Here is a 15,130-nt window from a genome sequence, read left to right on the forward strand (position 1 = left end):
TATCTTGCGCGCTTCCGAGGTCACCAAAGTTTCAAAAGGTAGCTAATTAGCATGCAAGAATCAATTTCCGGGTTTATACCAATATACAAAAACAAACCATACCAAGTTTTATTGCCATACAACGGGTTTTCGTAGGGTTTTGCCGGCTTTTAAATGTAACTAATATCGCACTTTCGAGCGAAAAGTGACCCCACTTTTCGAAATCGAAGGCCTTCCTCGTTGATTGAGGAATCCTGAATGTTGTAGGGCCTTGTTTTATCCTGTTTCCAGAATAATATCACTATTTTTCTTATTCCATATGTTCATCTGTATAACTCTAAATAAAATAAAAAAATAAAAAGGTGTCAAAATGGGTGTGTTATTTAATTACAGCTCGTAACTACCTTATTTATCTATATAAAGCAATAATCTGGCTAAAAGATAATGTATACGTTCTAATACTTGTTACTTACTACAATAATCTAGCCCATCGGCCTAATTCTCCTCCGTCTTCGCTACTGCAGCATATCACGGTAAACCTGTGGTTGCTTTTTCTCGAGAACATTTTCACACGCATGCGCAACACGTAGCATCTTGTGCTCCTGCCACCATCCGCTCATCACCTGAAGGCTGATGGGTAGGCCGTTGCCATCGTAACCAACGGGCAAGGTCATGCAAGGAACGCCTGTCAGATTGCCCAGCTGCATGAACCTGGAGAAACGACAAAGATGAGAAGCGAAAAAACCCCCCAATCAAAATCAGACCTTATGATTTCCATTGCGGCTTTCAATATTCTGCAAAACGTGTCCGACTGCTGAACCAATCGCTAAACTCTCAATCGCTAACTCACTCTCTCTCGATAGCTCAGTGGTACGGGCTTCGCTTCTCAAGCAAGAGGACCAGGGTACGAACCCAGGTCAGCTCAACTTGGGATTTTTTCAGAGGTGTAAAAAACCTGGCTCTCTACATTGGTGACTGTGTATCCCTCGTGGCTCGGATGACTACGTTAAATGGCGGTCCCGTCTCACAAAAACCTAGCTAACCAACCTGTTATTTTGGGACGTTAAAGAACCAATGAAGAAGGCAGAGTCCATCAGAGACCGTCATTCAAACCAACGTAATTACATTTGGTGCCTTTTGATTGGATATGGCATGATTGGAAACCATTTCAGTGCTTGGCAATGAAAACTCTTTTAAGGTTTTCAGTGACGAAAGCCAGAAGACGAGGGGACGACTTAACCGTTGGAGATCGTCGGCTGAAGCTTGTTGAACATTGGAACCAACAGTAAGGTGATGGCTCGTTACTATCCTAGCCCCCTTCCCCCTCCCTCTCTCACCTCATCATCGCAGACATCTGAGGTGTGTTTGCTTCACCGTGCGAAATTGCACCGCTAGGAATCTTGGGAACTTTTATACCTAACGCTGTGAAGGTGAACATGAAAGATACAAGTGAGTTGATGCGTGTGCTAGTATAAAGGTGATCTCGCTTTACATTTAAAGTCCTTTAAACCAGATAGTTAGCTTTAAGCTTTATCGCAATGAAGCAAAAAGCTTCAAAAAAGATGTAATCCAGTATGCCATTCTGGTAAACGGCCGGTTGAGTACCTGGTGTAATTATGCAGTCGATTTTCTGTTCTTGGAAAAAGTCTTCCAGGAACTGCATCATTCGGGTTCTCTGCTTCTGAGCCTAAAGAATTAGAAGCGGGATTCAGTTGTCTCTCCAAAACACAAGCGCGCACTTTACTCATCGCCTCGCGCAGCCAAAAAAATAACAGTTGAAGCGAGTGCGTCCGGTCGACCTTTTTGAGTTTTTGGCTTTGCGAGGCAGTGAGCAAAGTGTGCCGAGATTTAGAGCAGTTCTGTCCTGGCTTTTCAAAGAGGTTCTAGAACCGCCCCGGAATCCAAAAGAACGGCGAACGAATGCCGACGGCGGGACGGGGGACGGCCTTTCCGCTCGGCCTATTTTAGAAGCCTGGGAGCGACAAATTCTGACTACCAGGTAACTCGTCAGAGGTGATGATATAATTGGGTCATTGTTATCACCTGGTAGTAGTCAAAGGCTGTCAGCATTCGACCGAGAGAAAGTGACATCACTGTGTCTGGATTCTACAAAGAAGAGAGATATGAAAAAAAAATTCTATGGAAAAATAACAAAAACAATACGTCACGTATAAATCATAGATAAAGCAATGTAAAATCATGAATAAATTTTGTGACCAAGGGAAGATAAATCACAGTAAAGCAAAATCATGGACAACTATTCATGGCAGAAAGACCAATAGTAAATGATAGGGTATAAGAAGGAAAACCTATAAGAGGTCGCCGAAAAAGTCAGTTCTGGTAAAATCGTAAAAGGTACATCATAGCAAATTATAAATAAAAAAAAACCGATAACTGAGGTTATCGCATGCTTATTGACTAATTTTCCTGAGGCATTGTTCCATAACTAGCTCTACGGCAGGTGACTTCGTAGCGTTGCTTCTGCGCACGCTCACCATGTCGTAGTAGTGTTTCTTGTAAAATGGCTCCATCCCTGTGGCGAATTCCGTCAGGATTGTAACGATGTGTGCGACACGCGCTTCCTTGAGAAACAGTACAACGGCATGTGACACATTAGACACATAAATATATTTAAAATATAAGACATTGGAACACATTAAAATCAGAAACAGAGACACTGAACACACTAGAATCTGGAGCAAACAAGAGAGTGAAACGCGTTGAATGTTGGGCATGTTAGACACAGAAACTTACTGGACAATGGAAGATATAAAACACTGGAACAAATTAGACCCAGAAACAGACACTATTCAACTCGGTTGATTTGTTTTCTTATCATAGCCAATTCCTAACGTCTTGCACGCTTTACTTACCTCTAGCTCAGGTATCTGTATGCTGACGACAGTCGCACCACGCGACTCGAGGTATCGCAGAGCTAAAAACAGAAGACACAGGTGAATGTGGTATTTGGCTAGGATGACAAAGGAGGAGACACTTTGAGCTCCCTTTGATTCTGGTTAGTATAGTCTAGTCTATAAAAGAATCCGTTAAAAGGGCGTGGTATCACACAGAAATCTATAGAAATAACAAATGAGGTAATCGAAATAAGCATGGACAAGTTCTTTGAAAAACGTACACGTGATTCACTAGTTTGCTAATACGCATGCGCACTTTTTCCAATTAGACAACATTGTATAACGGTGGAACAAGTGATCACGGATATAAGGGCTGCCCTCGCCCAGAATAGTGGTAAATAAGTTAATAATAGATTTAACAGCATTAATGTAGATCAATATGGTTCTTAGTCTCTACTATTTACTGGATGTAATAGGTCCTCAGAGGGTGGCTTCAAATAAAGTGCTCCCTTGTGAATACTGTTAGCAACATGATAGCAACAGGCGGTCCGAACACAAACCACCGCTATGATACCCAACACATATTCCCGAAGTTCTTGGGGTTATCCTCCCATATCCTTTGGCATACCTCATTCATTAGTGATGTGTGCTAAACGTTAAGAGTTTGTTTACCATCTTAGTAACGCCCATGGCCATTTTCATTAGTGGAAGATGACTCAAGAATCTGAATGGGGAATTTCAATGTGTTCTTTTTATGTGCCTCGTACGTTTGAGTGAGCAAAAGGATTAGGCTTTGAGCAAGTGAGTTAAAGAGTTCGTTTACCTTCTTGACAACACCCAAACACCTCTTTATCTGTGTCCTGAAAAACATATCACAATATAAGTAGGTTTAAAGAGGGGAGAGAGCTCATGTTGAAACTTAAGAGCAAACTATATTTCGCTATTCTTGTATGAGATTAGATATAAGTTCGAGTGATATTTCATATAAATTTGACAATTAAATGATTATGTACCTCAAAAAACCTCCAGTCGACAGCTATGGTAACTCCGTCCATATTGGTTTGCTCAAAGTCTTGCAGTGATACGACAGGCTGGTTTAAACCTGATACAAAGCAGCATGATAAAAGATTAGGCTACTATACCAAATCATTTTTGTGTGTTTCTAGTCCATCTGAATACATTATTCACACATTTTCGACACCATTTCTCTACTGAAGTTTTCCGTAAAAATCTACTCAATCTCGATTTTGTTGTCAGCGAGCTGTTATTCATCAGAGTAATCAAGCTTTGTGTTGAGTTTCGTTATTATGCGATGTGGTCTCGCCACTGTACACTTTGATTACTACCCATACAATAAACTTCATAACAAAAGAAAATTCCACGCAGTGAGTGGACTTCACTCACTAATTTTCCACGCAGTTAAAGTGCGTGGACCCCACTCAGAATCCATCTAGGAAAATGTTAAAATACTTTCAATCTGTACTCTAGGTATATCAAAAGTATTTTAGTTTGTCTTGTTACATACTCTTGTGATTTCGTACATTTCTTACTTCATTACTTACTCATTGTATCTTGAGGATCTGGGCCCGCGAGATAGGCTGGAATCAAGAAAAACAGCAGCAGTCACATGATGCCTGAGCACCCAACAATGTTTCTTTAAGGGCGTGTGGTACACGAAAGCTAGACAGAATGCTTAAGGGTGCACGAAAAATAGACAGGATGCTTCAGGGTGCACAAAAGCTAGACAGGATGCTTCGGGATGCACAAAAGCTAGACAGGATGCTTCGGGGTGCGCAAAAGCTAGACAGGATGCTTCGAGATGCGCAAAAGCTAGACAGGATGCTTCGGGATGCGCAAAAGCTAACTAGGATGCTTCGGGATGCGCAAAAGCTAGACAGGATGCTTCGGGTGCGCAAAAGGTAGACAGGATGCTTCGGGGTGCGCAAAAGCTAGACAGGATGCTTCGGGGTGCGCAAAAGCTAGACAGGATGCTTCGGGATGCACAAAAGCTAGACAGGATGCTTCGGGATGCACAAAAGCTAGACAGGATGCTTCAGGGCTTAATGGTGCGCAAAAGCTAGACAGGATGCTTCAGTATTGAGGATTCGGAAATAAGCTTCAGGGTGCGCAAAAGCTAGACAGGATGCTTCAGTATTGAGGATTCGGAAATAAGCTTCATGGTGCGCAAAAGCTAGACAGGATGCTTCAGTATTGAGGATTCGGAAATAAGCTTCAGGGTGCGCAAAAGCTAGACAGGATGCTTCAGCATTGAGGATTCGGAAATAAGCTTCAGGGTGCGCAAACGCTAGACAAAATGCTTCAGGATTGAAGATTCGTAAATAAGCTTCAGGGTGCACAAAAGCTAGACAGGATGCTTCGGGATGCACAAAAGCTAGACAGGATGCTTCGGGATGCGCAAAAGCTAGACAGGATGTTTCAGGGTGCGCAAAAGCTAGATAGGATGGTTCAGGGTGCGCAAAAGCTAGACAGGATGGTTCAGGGTGCGCAAAAGCTAGATAGTAATGTTCAGGGTGCGCAAAAGCTAGGCAGGATGCTTCGGGATGCACAAAAGATAGACAGGATGCTTCGGAGTGCGCAAAAGATAGACAGGATGCTTTAGCATTGAGGATTCGGAAATATGCTTCAGGGTGCGCAAACGCTAGACAAAATGCTTCAGCATTGAGGATTTGGAAATAAGCTTCAGGGTGCGCAAACGCTAGACAAAATGCTTCAGGATTGAAGATTCGGAAATAAGCTTCAGGGTGCGCAAAAGCTAGACAAACATTTTCAAGATGGCTGCAAACAAACTTCGCCCGCCCGCCAAAGGAGATACTTTTGTGCTTGGACCCATTCAATATAATGGCAGGAAAACAGATTTTTATGTGGCGAAGCAAGTCTACAAGTGTGTAATAAAGTAAAATGCAGACGTTGTACAGCATGGACAACTAGCAAAAATTATTTAAGTATTACGTTCGCCACGCACATATTACCGTAAGTTATAGCCGCATCTCTCACAGAATTGCATATAGGACCTGAGAAACAATACAGCGTGTAACAAGGTAAAATTAGCATTGAGGATTCGGAAATAACATTAGTTCAGTAATTTCCAAAAAATTAAATGGTTCACATCTACAAGATCTCCAGGAGCACAAATATAACATGTTCAAAATTCATTCAGTGATAAGGACAAAAAGCGTTACATTCATTCAGTGATCAGGACACAAGCCTAACATGTTTATCAAGGCGGTACATTCATTCAGTGATCAGTACACAAGCCTAACATGTTAAAAATCAAGGCTGTATTCATTCAGTGATCAGGACACAAACCTATCATGATCATCAAGGCTGTACATTCATTCAGTGATCAGTACACAGGCCTAACATGTTAAAAATAAGGCGGTACATTCATTCAGTGGACTTCCTACCTGCATGGCCCACAGAGCCACTTAGTGACAAATCAGTTAAACCAGCTTTGGTGATCCGATTAAATGTCGCTAATAGGACAACAGAAAGAGAGAATGTTAGGAATGTTAACACAAGATGGTGTCAAAGTATAATGTGATAATTAAAATGAGAGAGTGATGCAAAAATAACAATCTAAAATCTGTAAATAATATATAATAATCATTATGATTATTATCACTACTATTGCCAGCATTATCACAATCACCGTGACCATCACCACATTATCATTATCTTCCTCCACCACCATGATTATCATTATTAGTATTACCATCACCACCACCACCACCATCATCATCATCATCCAGATCATCATCATCATCATAATCGCCACCACCACTACCACGGACATCATCATCCAGATCATCATTATCATATTTATTATCCTTATCATCATTAGCACAATCACCATCATCATCATCGCCACCACCACCATCATCATCATCATATTTATTATTTTTATCATCATTAGCACAATCAAAATCATCGCCACCACCATCATCATCATCATCATCATATTTATTATTTTTATCATCATTAGCACAATCACCACCACCACCATCATCATCATCATCATCATTAATTATCTTTGCCATCATTAGCACAAACACCATCAGCATCACCACCACCATTATCATCATTGTTATCAACATCACCATCATCATCATCATATTTATTATCTTTATCATCATAGCACAATCACCATCATCATCACCACATTATCTCCATCTCCATCACCACCATCATCATCATTGTCATTGCCATCACCATCACCACCATCATCATTACCACAATCAGCATCATCAACATCTTCTTAATTATCTTTATCATCATCATCATTATGTCATCATCATCATCAGACTTACCTTTTACACCCACCACTCCGCATGCTGACGAGGGTATGCGGATAGACCCACCACCATCTGTACCAAGCCCAACCACACACAATCCTTGGAATCAGGGCAAAACATACTAGTAAGAAAATTATACTAGTACATACTAGTAGGAAGATTATTGCATGAGCTCATGAATATGAACTTGACTTCTAAAGAAAAGATGGTCCACTTTGAGTGTCACTGTCCTCTTACCAGATTACAAAGCCTTAAAAGTCACCCATTTCTATAAGCTATTCCAATACTGAACTTTGCAAATTAGGTTTCAATAAAACTTTTCATCTGAGGATGTCATTACGTTATTCAGTTCACAATTCGAAAATGAAATTAAAACAACAATGAAGGTGTCTTACTTTTGCGCTAAAATACCACAGGACACCCATTATCTAGAAATCTTCCCATTCACCCTGTATGGTATTGTAAGAACACCTGCATCATTATCACAGACACTCCTAATAGTCCAACTCAACTTACTGTAGCATTATCCCCATAATTACCCTCCCGTCCTCACCCCTGCCACCAGCCTCTACCTGTATCCAAACCATTATCCCCCTTTTTAAGCCCCCCCCCCTTCTCCCCAAGTGCCATGGTACGGATACCAGCTTTTAACCAAAAACTTCTTCAAATTCCTGTTCCTGGTAGTACATGCCTGCAGCAACTGCAGCCGCAGATCCGCTTGAGCTGCCGCCCGTATAGTGATGAACATTGTGGGGATTTCTTGGAGTGCCATGCAGTCTAAAAATATTTGACATATGATAACCAGTCTTAATCATCACTATCAATATTGTCATCATCATCATCACTATGATTATCAACATTGTCATCATCATCATCACTATCATTATCAACATTGTCATCATCATCATCACTATCATTATCAACATTGTGATCATCATCATCACTATCCTCATCAACATTGTCATCATCATCATCACTATCATTATCAACATTGTCATCATCATCATCATCACTATCATTATCAACATTGTCATCATCATCATCACTATCATTATCAACATTGTCATCATCATCATAACTATCCTTATCAACATTGTCATTATCATCATCACTATCCTCATCAACATTGTCATCATCATCATCATCATCACTATCATTATCAACATTGTCATCATCATCATCACTATCATTATCAACATTGTCATCATCATCATCACTATCATTATCAACATTGTCATCATCATCATCACTATCATTATCAACATTGTCATCATCATCATAACTATCCTTATCAACATTGTCATTATCATCATCACTATCCTCATCAACATTGTCATCATCATCATCATCATCACTACCATCATCAACATTGTCATCATCATCATCATCATCACTACCATCATCAACATTGTCATCATCATCACTATCCTCATCAACATTGTCATCATCATCATCATCATCAACAACATTGTCATCATCATTATCACTATCCTCATCAACATTGTCATCATCATCATCACTATCCTCATCAACATTGTCATCATCATCATCACTATTCTCATTAACATTGTCATCATCATCATCACTACCATCATCAACATTGTCATCATCATTACTATTCTCATCAACATTGTCATCATCATCACTATCCTCATCAACATTGTCATTATCATCATCACACTATCCTTATCAACATTGTCATCATTATTACCATCATCACTATCACCATCAACATAGTCATCCATCACTATCATCATCAACATTGTAATCATCATCACTATCCTCATCAACATTGTCATCATCATCATCACCAACATTGTCATCATTATCATCATCATCACTATCACCATCGACATAGTCATCATCTATCAGTATCATCATCAACATTGTAATCATCATCACTATCCTCATCAACATTGTAATCATCATCACTATCCTCATCAACATTGTCATCATCATCATCATCATCATCATCATCATTATCATCATCATCACTATCCTCATCAACATTGTCATCACTATCATCATCACTATCCTCATCAACATTGTCATCATTATCATCATCATCATCATCATCATCATCATTATCATCATCATCACTATCCTCATCAACATTGTCATCACCATCATCATCATCATCATCATCATTATCATCATCATCACTATCCTCATCAACATTGTCATCATCATCATCATCATCAACATTGTCATCATCATCATCATGATCATTATCATCATCATCATCATCATCATTATCATCATCATCACTATCCTCATCAACATTGTCATCACCATCATCATCACTATCCTCATCAACATTGTCACCATCATCATCACTATCACCATCTCACCTATTGACGTTGCTGCCAGTCACACCTATGCCAATCTCGTGCATGTTTGTCATGCCAATAATGACAGCTCCACCATCCCGTAATTTCTTGACAACAACTGCATCTCTATCACAAGGTTTATCACCCATGAAAGTTGTCCCCTCACGACGACGGTATGAGACCTTTAAAATAGCAGAAGAGATCTCAGTAAGTCTGGAAGTGTGAGTCAGCTAATTCAGATATGTGGCCATCTTGTGTTAGGATGCTATTCTTTAAAACTAAGAGAGAAGGTCAGATATTGTGCCAATCCTGAGTGAGTCTTTAAAAAAACTGCAGCAAAAAAGCTATTACGGTAGCACAATAAATGCTATTGCCTCACAATAACTGGAATTTTACAATTAAAGCTGTACTATACTTTTGTTAGGATTTTATATAGAATATTCATATCAGACTTTTTTTTTATATTTAAAATAAAACAAAGATGATATTGGGTAAATTGGACCCCGGGATTTTACATACCACACTGTACTCCTCTTTGAAAGCCACAGGAATTCCATCAAATATGGAAAGACTTTTTCCTTGAGCATATCGCTCCGTAGAAGCCTTGGCCAGCTAGCAGGAGAGATATTTTTACAGGGGAGATTCAGATTTAGACTCAGTTTATTTCCAAACTAAGATCACAAAACAAAACGTACAAAACAACTACTTGCAATAAAGAAACTCACAGAAAAAACACTTACAGTGCATATCTTCTAGTGGTCGAGGACACCCTTATTTTTGTGATGTTGTTGACTATAATGCTAGTGATACCACTGTTTATAAGACGTATGTCCTCACTAGATTTTAGTTTATAGGAAATATATTCCTTTCCGTGTGAGGTTAGATCTGGACTGACAGCTATCATAATCTCCTTGTCATCATAACTCTCAGAGTATTCAATGATGGAGATAATTGACATTACTTTGGTCTGTAGCCCGGATCTGTAGCCAGGGGATGGGTGCAGTAATAGAAATCATATGGAAAAAGTAAAAAACAACATTATTCGATCTCCTTTTTATAAGAAATGGCCACATTTTGGTGGCTGTGTGGAGTGCAACATGCACTCCCTAGGTACCCCCCCTAAGTAAAGCCTGTCAAATACATTCTAACCTTTAGCACTTCTTCCCTGTGGCACTGTGTGATTGCCAGTAAGGGTGGGTTCATGGCATCAAACTCTCTCATGGCATCAAGGATCCTCTGAACAACCTCAAGAGGAGTTGTTTTACCAGACCTAAATGATAGAGACCGTTTTTTTTATGAGAATAGCACGTAGATGCCAGATACAAGATGCCAGAGCAGTTTCTATTTCAGGAAGAATTGGAGTTAAATGTGCTGCACAGCATCTGGGGGCTCGTAAGGAAAATGGAAACTAACTACAGGTATATCGTCCACTGTGCCTCCATAAATTCCATAAAAATGATTAAAATCCTCCCTTGACATTACCTGAAGGCAGAAATGAGATCTGAAATCGTGACATACTGAAAAGAGCCATTCCTTGCTTTGCTAAAAAAGAAAAACATTTATTAGCACTTTTAAGTGATTAAAATCAAATTCCAGTGTTTTCTTAGTTGTAATAGTCAGGCAATTATTGATCACAGGAAATCTGTTTTTAAAACTGTGTTAACCTTGGTTTAATGAGTCCCTCCAACTCAACCTGTCTGTCTTCTACTGGTACAGGTTTCCACGATGGCAATGGTACTGGGATCACAGTTGGGAAGTCAGGAATTTCAATTTCTCTCAGTAGGGTAAGATTTGTTTTTCTGCAATGAGAAGACAAACACTATTGAGAACCAAAAAGCATTGATACTTGTAAAAAGATGATTAAAAAATGAAAAAAAAAATACTTTGCAATCAATATATGTCATCCTGCACCTGGTAAGGAACTGTAAAATCAATATATGTCATCCTGCACCTGGTAAGGAGCTGTAAAATCAACTCAAGCATATTCTGAGACAAGGCTGTATCATGATTGTAAATTACCTCATTGTTGACCAAGCAAGTATGGACTTTAATCCCTGAAAGGGAGAGAATATTGAATTAGAAATAATACCTGTTCTTTTGACATCTAGCAGAAAGGAAGGGACATAAACTCTCAATGTTTTGTAGAGTCACGGTTCTACAACTTTTTTCAATCTCAAATTTTGTAATCCATGATTTTATATCCCTAATTTTCCATGTTCATAATACCATAAAGCTACCTTTTCCACAACTTACAGTTCTAGGAAGCCATTTAAGAATTCTCATGATTATCCCACTGAATCTTGGCACATTCTGTGAATTGTATGAAGTATAATATGATGAACTCTTTTGTTCTATCCATCAAAGATTCAAAGAATTCAAATGCTTATTAGTAGACATTTCAATGGATTACAAATTGTACATACTGCAATGGTAAGGTTATATTCAACTAGTAGACATTTCAATGGATTACAAATTGTACATACTGCAATGGTAAGGTTATATTCAACTGGTAGACATTTGAATGGATTACAAATTGTACATACTGCAATGGTAAGGTTATATTCAACTGGTAGACATTTCAATGGATTACAAATTGTACATACTGCAATGGTAAGGTTATATTCAACTGGTAGACATTTGAATGGATTACAAATTGTACATACTGCAATGGTAAGGTTATATTCAACTAGTAGACATTTGAATGGATTAAAAATTGTACATACTGCAATGGTAAGGTTATATTCAACTGGTAGACATTTGAATGGATTACAAATTGTACATACTGCAATGGTAAGGTTATATTCAACTGGTAGACATTTCAATGGATTACAAATTGTACATACTGCAATGGTAAGGTTATATTCAACTAGTAGACATTTGAATGGATTACAAATTGTACATACTGCAATGGTAAGGTTATATTCAACTGGTAGACATTTCAATGGATTACAAATTGTACATACTGCAATGGTAAGGTTATATTCAACTGGTAGACATTTGAATGGATTACAAATTGTACATACTGCAATGGTAAGGTTATATTCAACTAGTAGACATTTGAATGGATTACAAATTGTACATACTGCAATGGTAAGGTTATATTCAACTGGTAGACATTTGAATGGATTACAAATTGTACATACTGCAATGGTAAGGTTATATTCAACTAGTAGACATTTGAATGGATTACAAATTGTACATACTGCAATGGTAAGGTTATATTCAACTGGTAGACATTTGAATGGATTACAAATTGTACATACTGCAATGGTAAGGTTATATTCAACTGGTAGACATTTCAATGGATTACAAATTGTACATACTGCAATGGTAAGGTTATATTCAACTAGTAGACATTTGAATGGATTACAAATTGTACATACTGCAATGGTAAGGTTATATTCAACTGGTAGACATTTCAATGGATTACAAATTGTACATACTGCAATGGTAAGGTTATATTCAACTGGTTCTTCTGCCTTCCTTGGTTTCCTGACTTGATACTTCTTGTTACCAGGCAGCAAGATATCCAGGATAAACCAAATTGTGCTGAGCCCGGCAACCACACTAGCTTCTAGCAGCATCTGTGAGATTGGGAGATTGTATCGTTAGGCTCGTGGCAGTATGAATGGAGAAGTGTGGGAGAGAGGAGAAGGAGTTTGCTTCTATATATATCTGTGGCATTTGGAGATTAAATTGTAGCAACAATAAGTTAGGGGCATTTGCATGGTGGGGGCTGGGCAGCCTCTTTTTTTTATAAGAACCCTTTTTCAGGCGCGTACACAGGGGGTGCACAAGGTGCGGGCACCCCCCTTGTAGGCAAAAAAGTGGGTCATTCCTTATTAAGGAATATTGAAATACTATGCTTTTTCCTTATGATACTTTTGACTGTGCACCCCTCTCAGCCAAACCTGGGTACATGCCTGTTTTTTTATCAAGCTGAGACTGCACCAAAGTTTAAGAACATGCTAAGAACATGCCTAGGCTCTGATAACTGCAAAATATTGCCACAAAATGTCTTAGTCTGATATTTTCTAAAATGCAGTGTTAAATTGTGTTCATTAATAACAACCTTAAATATTTTATTGCTATTGATCATTTGTGTAATTCTCCTCCTAATAACTTAAGTCATTGGGTACTATATTTTATAAGCACTAAAATTTAAAAACATTGTTAAAAAAAAATTTCAGCCTTGAAATGCTCCAAAAATAAGAACGGCCCAGCATCAACTGAAAATTATAGACGTTCTTATAAAAAAGAGTGTATCAGTGATATATCTTAATACAAAACAGCATACCCCCAGCCCTACCAATCGATAATTCCTATAATTATTAACAATCAATAGTAATTGATAAAAATCAATATCAATAAATCGATTAATATTGAAAATAGATAGAAACTGATAGAGTGAAACTGTGTGGGTATCGATATTATCGATTTTTATCGAAAAATATTGAAATTATCGATTATTATTGATTATATTGATAAATATCAATTTCTTCCATTATGTCAAAATGTATCACCCTTAACCGGCATGATCAATTGTTTGACTATGTTCCTAAAATAAAATCAGATAGACAAGGTAAGATTAACAAAATGTCTTTATATTGCTTCAAAAAGGCTCAATGTTACCATTTGCAAACCACATTCAAGATATACAAGATAGTGTGTTGCGCTTCTGCTGTAGGAAACCTAATTGTTTAGTATTTAATTATATTGGTACATGAGAAGCTTGATGTCTAAATCAATTACATGCAGCACTGCAAACGTTCGACACTGTTTCAAACGTCAAGATCTTGCTTTTGTTTTTGCAATGCAACAGTAACTTTTTGACCCCTAGAAAGGACGTAATCGGTACGGCATCTGAATCAACATTGTGTCGACCAAAATGAACAATTTCTTGGTTCAGCACAGCAGAAGCGTGAAGTATCATTCCCAGTTCGTGCGGTAACGGTGATTGCAGATTCAAATTTCCAACTGTCAGTTTAAAATAAAAGAATTTAATAAAACCTGATATTAATAGTTAATAATCAATATTATTGAGTACTCTTGGGCTGTGAGTAGCAATTATTATCGATGTCCAATATCAATCAATAATAATCAACTGATTAATATCGATTTATATTGGCTAATTCGATTAGTTTCCGATGATCGATTTTAATCGATTGATGGGACCGGGGCATTCCATAGGTCAATCAGCAGGCTAAAATGTTCCACTTTTAGACACCCACCAAATGTGGAAAGCCCAATACCCAAGCTTCTAGCAGCATTTGTAACTTAGGTAGCTCATATAGCCTGAATTGTACGAATCAAAGGAAGACCCAGCCCTTTTCCATCACCCACAGTGCACGCAGATGTGGCTCTGGTTTTTATAAATACTACGCCTTCCATGATCGCAAAAATACATGCCATATACAATCCCCCATGGTCCTTTTTCGTTGGAGTTAAACTGATGTGGAATTTTAACCTTATCTTACCTTGACACACCAGAATAAACCCCAAAATAAACTTCCCGCGATGGAATATCAAAACACAAGAACGGGTCCCACTTTACTAGTTCACAGACTCCCCTCCGTCTCCCTTTAAGACTACTACTTTATGTATGCTTCACAATTTATCCCCTCTTAAGCTTTTCTTTCAAACTTGCATACAT

General features: G+C 38.4%; 1 protein-coding gene across 3 annotated transcripts; it reads right to left on the reverse strand.

Annotated features, from left to right (window-relative positions):
• Positions 1-94: 94 nt before the first annotated feature.
• On the reverse strand, positions 95-15,064 carry LOC5504752 (fatty acid amide hydrolase). Of its 3 annotated transcripts, XM_048721820.1 has the most exons (24): positions 14,955-15,052; positions 14,230-14,454; positions 12,921-13,061; positions 11,731-11,787; positions 11,497-11,531; positions 11,142-11,276; positions 10,960-11,019; positions 10,627-10,747; positions 9,997-10,089; positions 9,499-9,659; positions 7,839-7,924; positions 7,163-7,246; positions 6,260-6,328; positions 5,825-5,866; positions 4,397-4,432; positions 3,848-3,936; positions 3,658-3,694; positions 2,853-2,914; positions 2,475-2,561; positions 2,023-2,085; positions 1,585-1,666; positions 1,317-1,401; positions 453-690; positions 95-316 (listed from the first exon to the last, which is right to left on the reverse strand). In XM_048721820.1, the coding sequence occupies exons 3-23, from the start codon at positions 13,059-13,061 to the stop codon at positions 495-497; spliced, it is 1,821 nt and encodes a 606-aa protein (XP_048577777.1). In that variant the 5' UTR covers positions 14,230-14,454; positions 14,955-15,052; the 3' UTR covers positions 95-316; positions 453-494. The 3 variants fall into 3 exon arrangements, with proteins under 3 accessions (XP_048577777.1, XP_048577776.1, XP_048577775.1); XM_048721819.1 differs by lacking the exon at positions 14,230-14,454 and having other exon boundaries at positions 14,955-15,064; XM_048721818.1 differs by lacking the exons at positions 12,921-13,061; positions 14,230-14,454; positions 14,955-15,052 and adding an exon at positions 11,901-12,907.
• Positions 15,065-15,130: the final 66 nt, after the last annotated feature.

Source organism: Nematostella vectensis, chromosome 14, assembly GCF_932526225.1.
Source record: "Nematostella vectensis chromosome 14, jaNemVect1.1, whole genome shotgun sequence".
Taxonomy (NCBI): Eukaryota; Metazoa; Cnidaria; class Anthozoa; order Actiniaria; family Edwardsiidae; genus Nematostella; species Nematostella vectensis.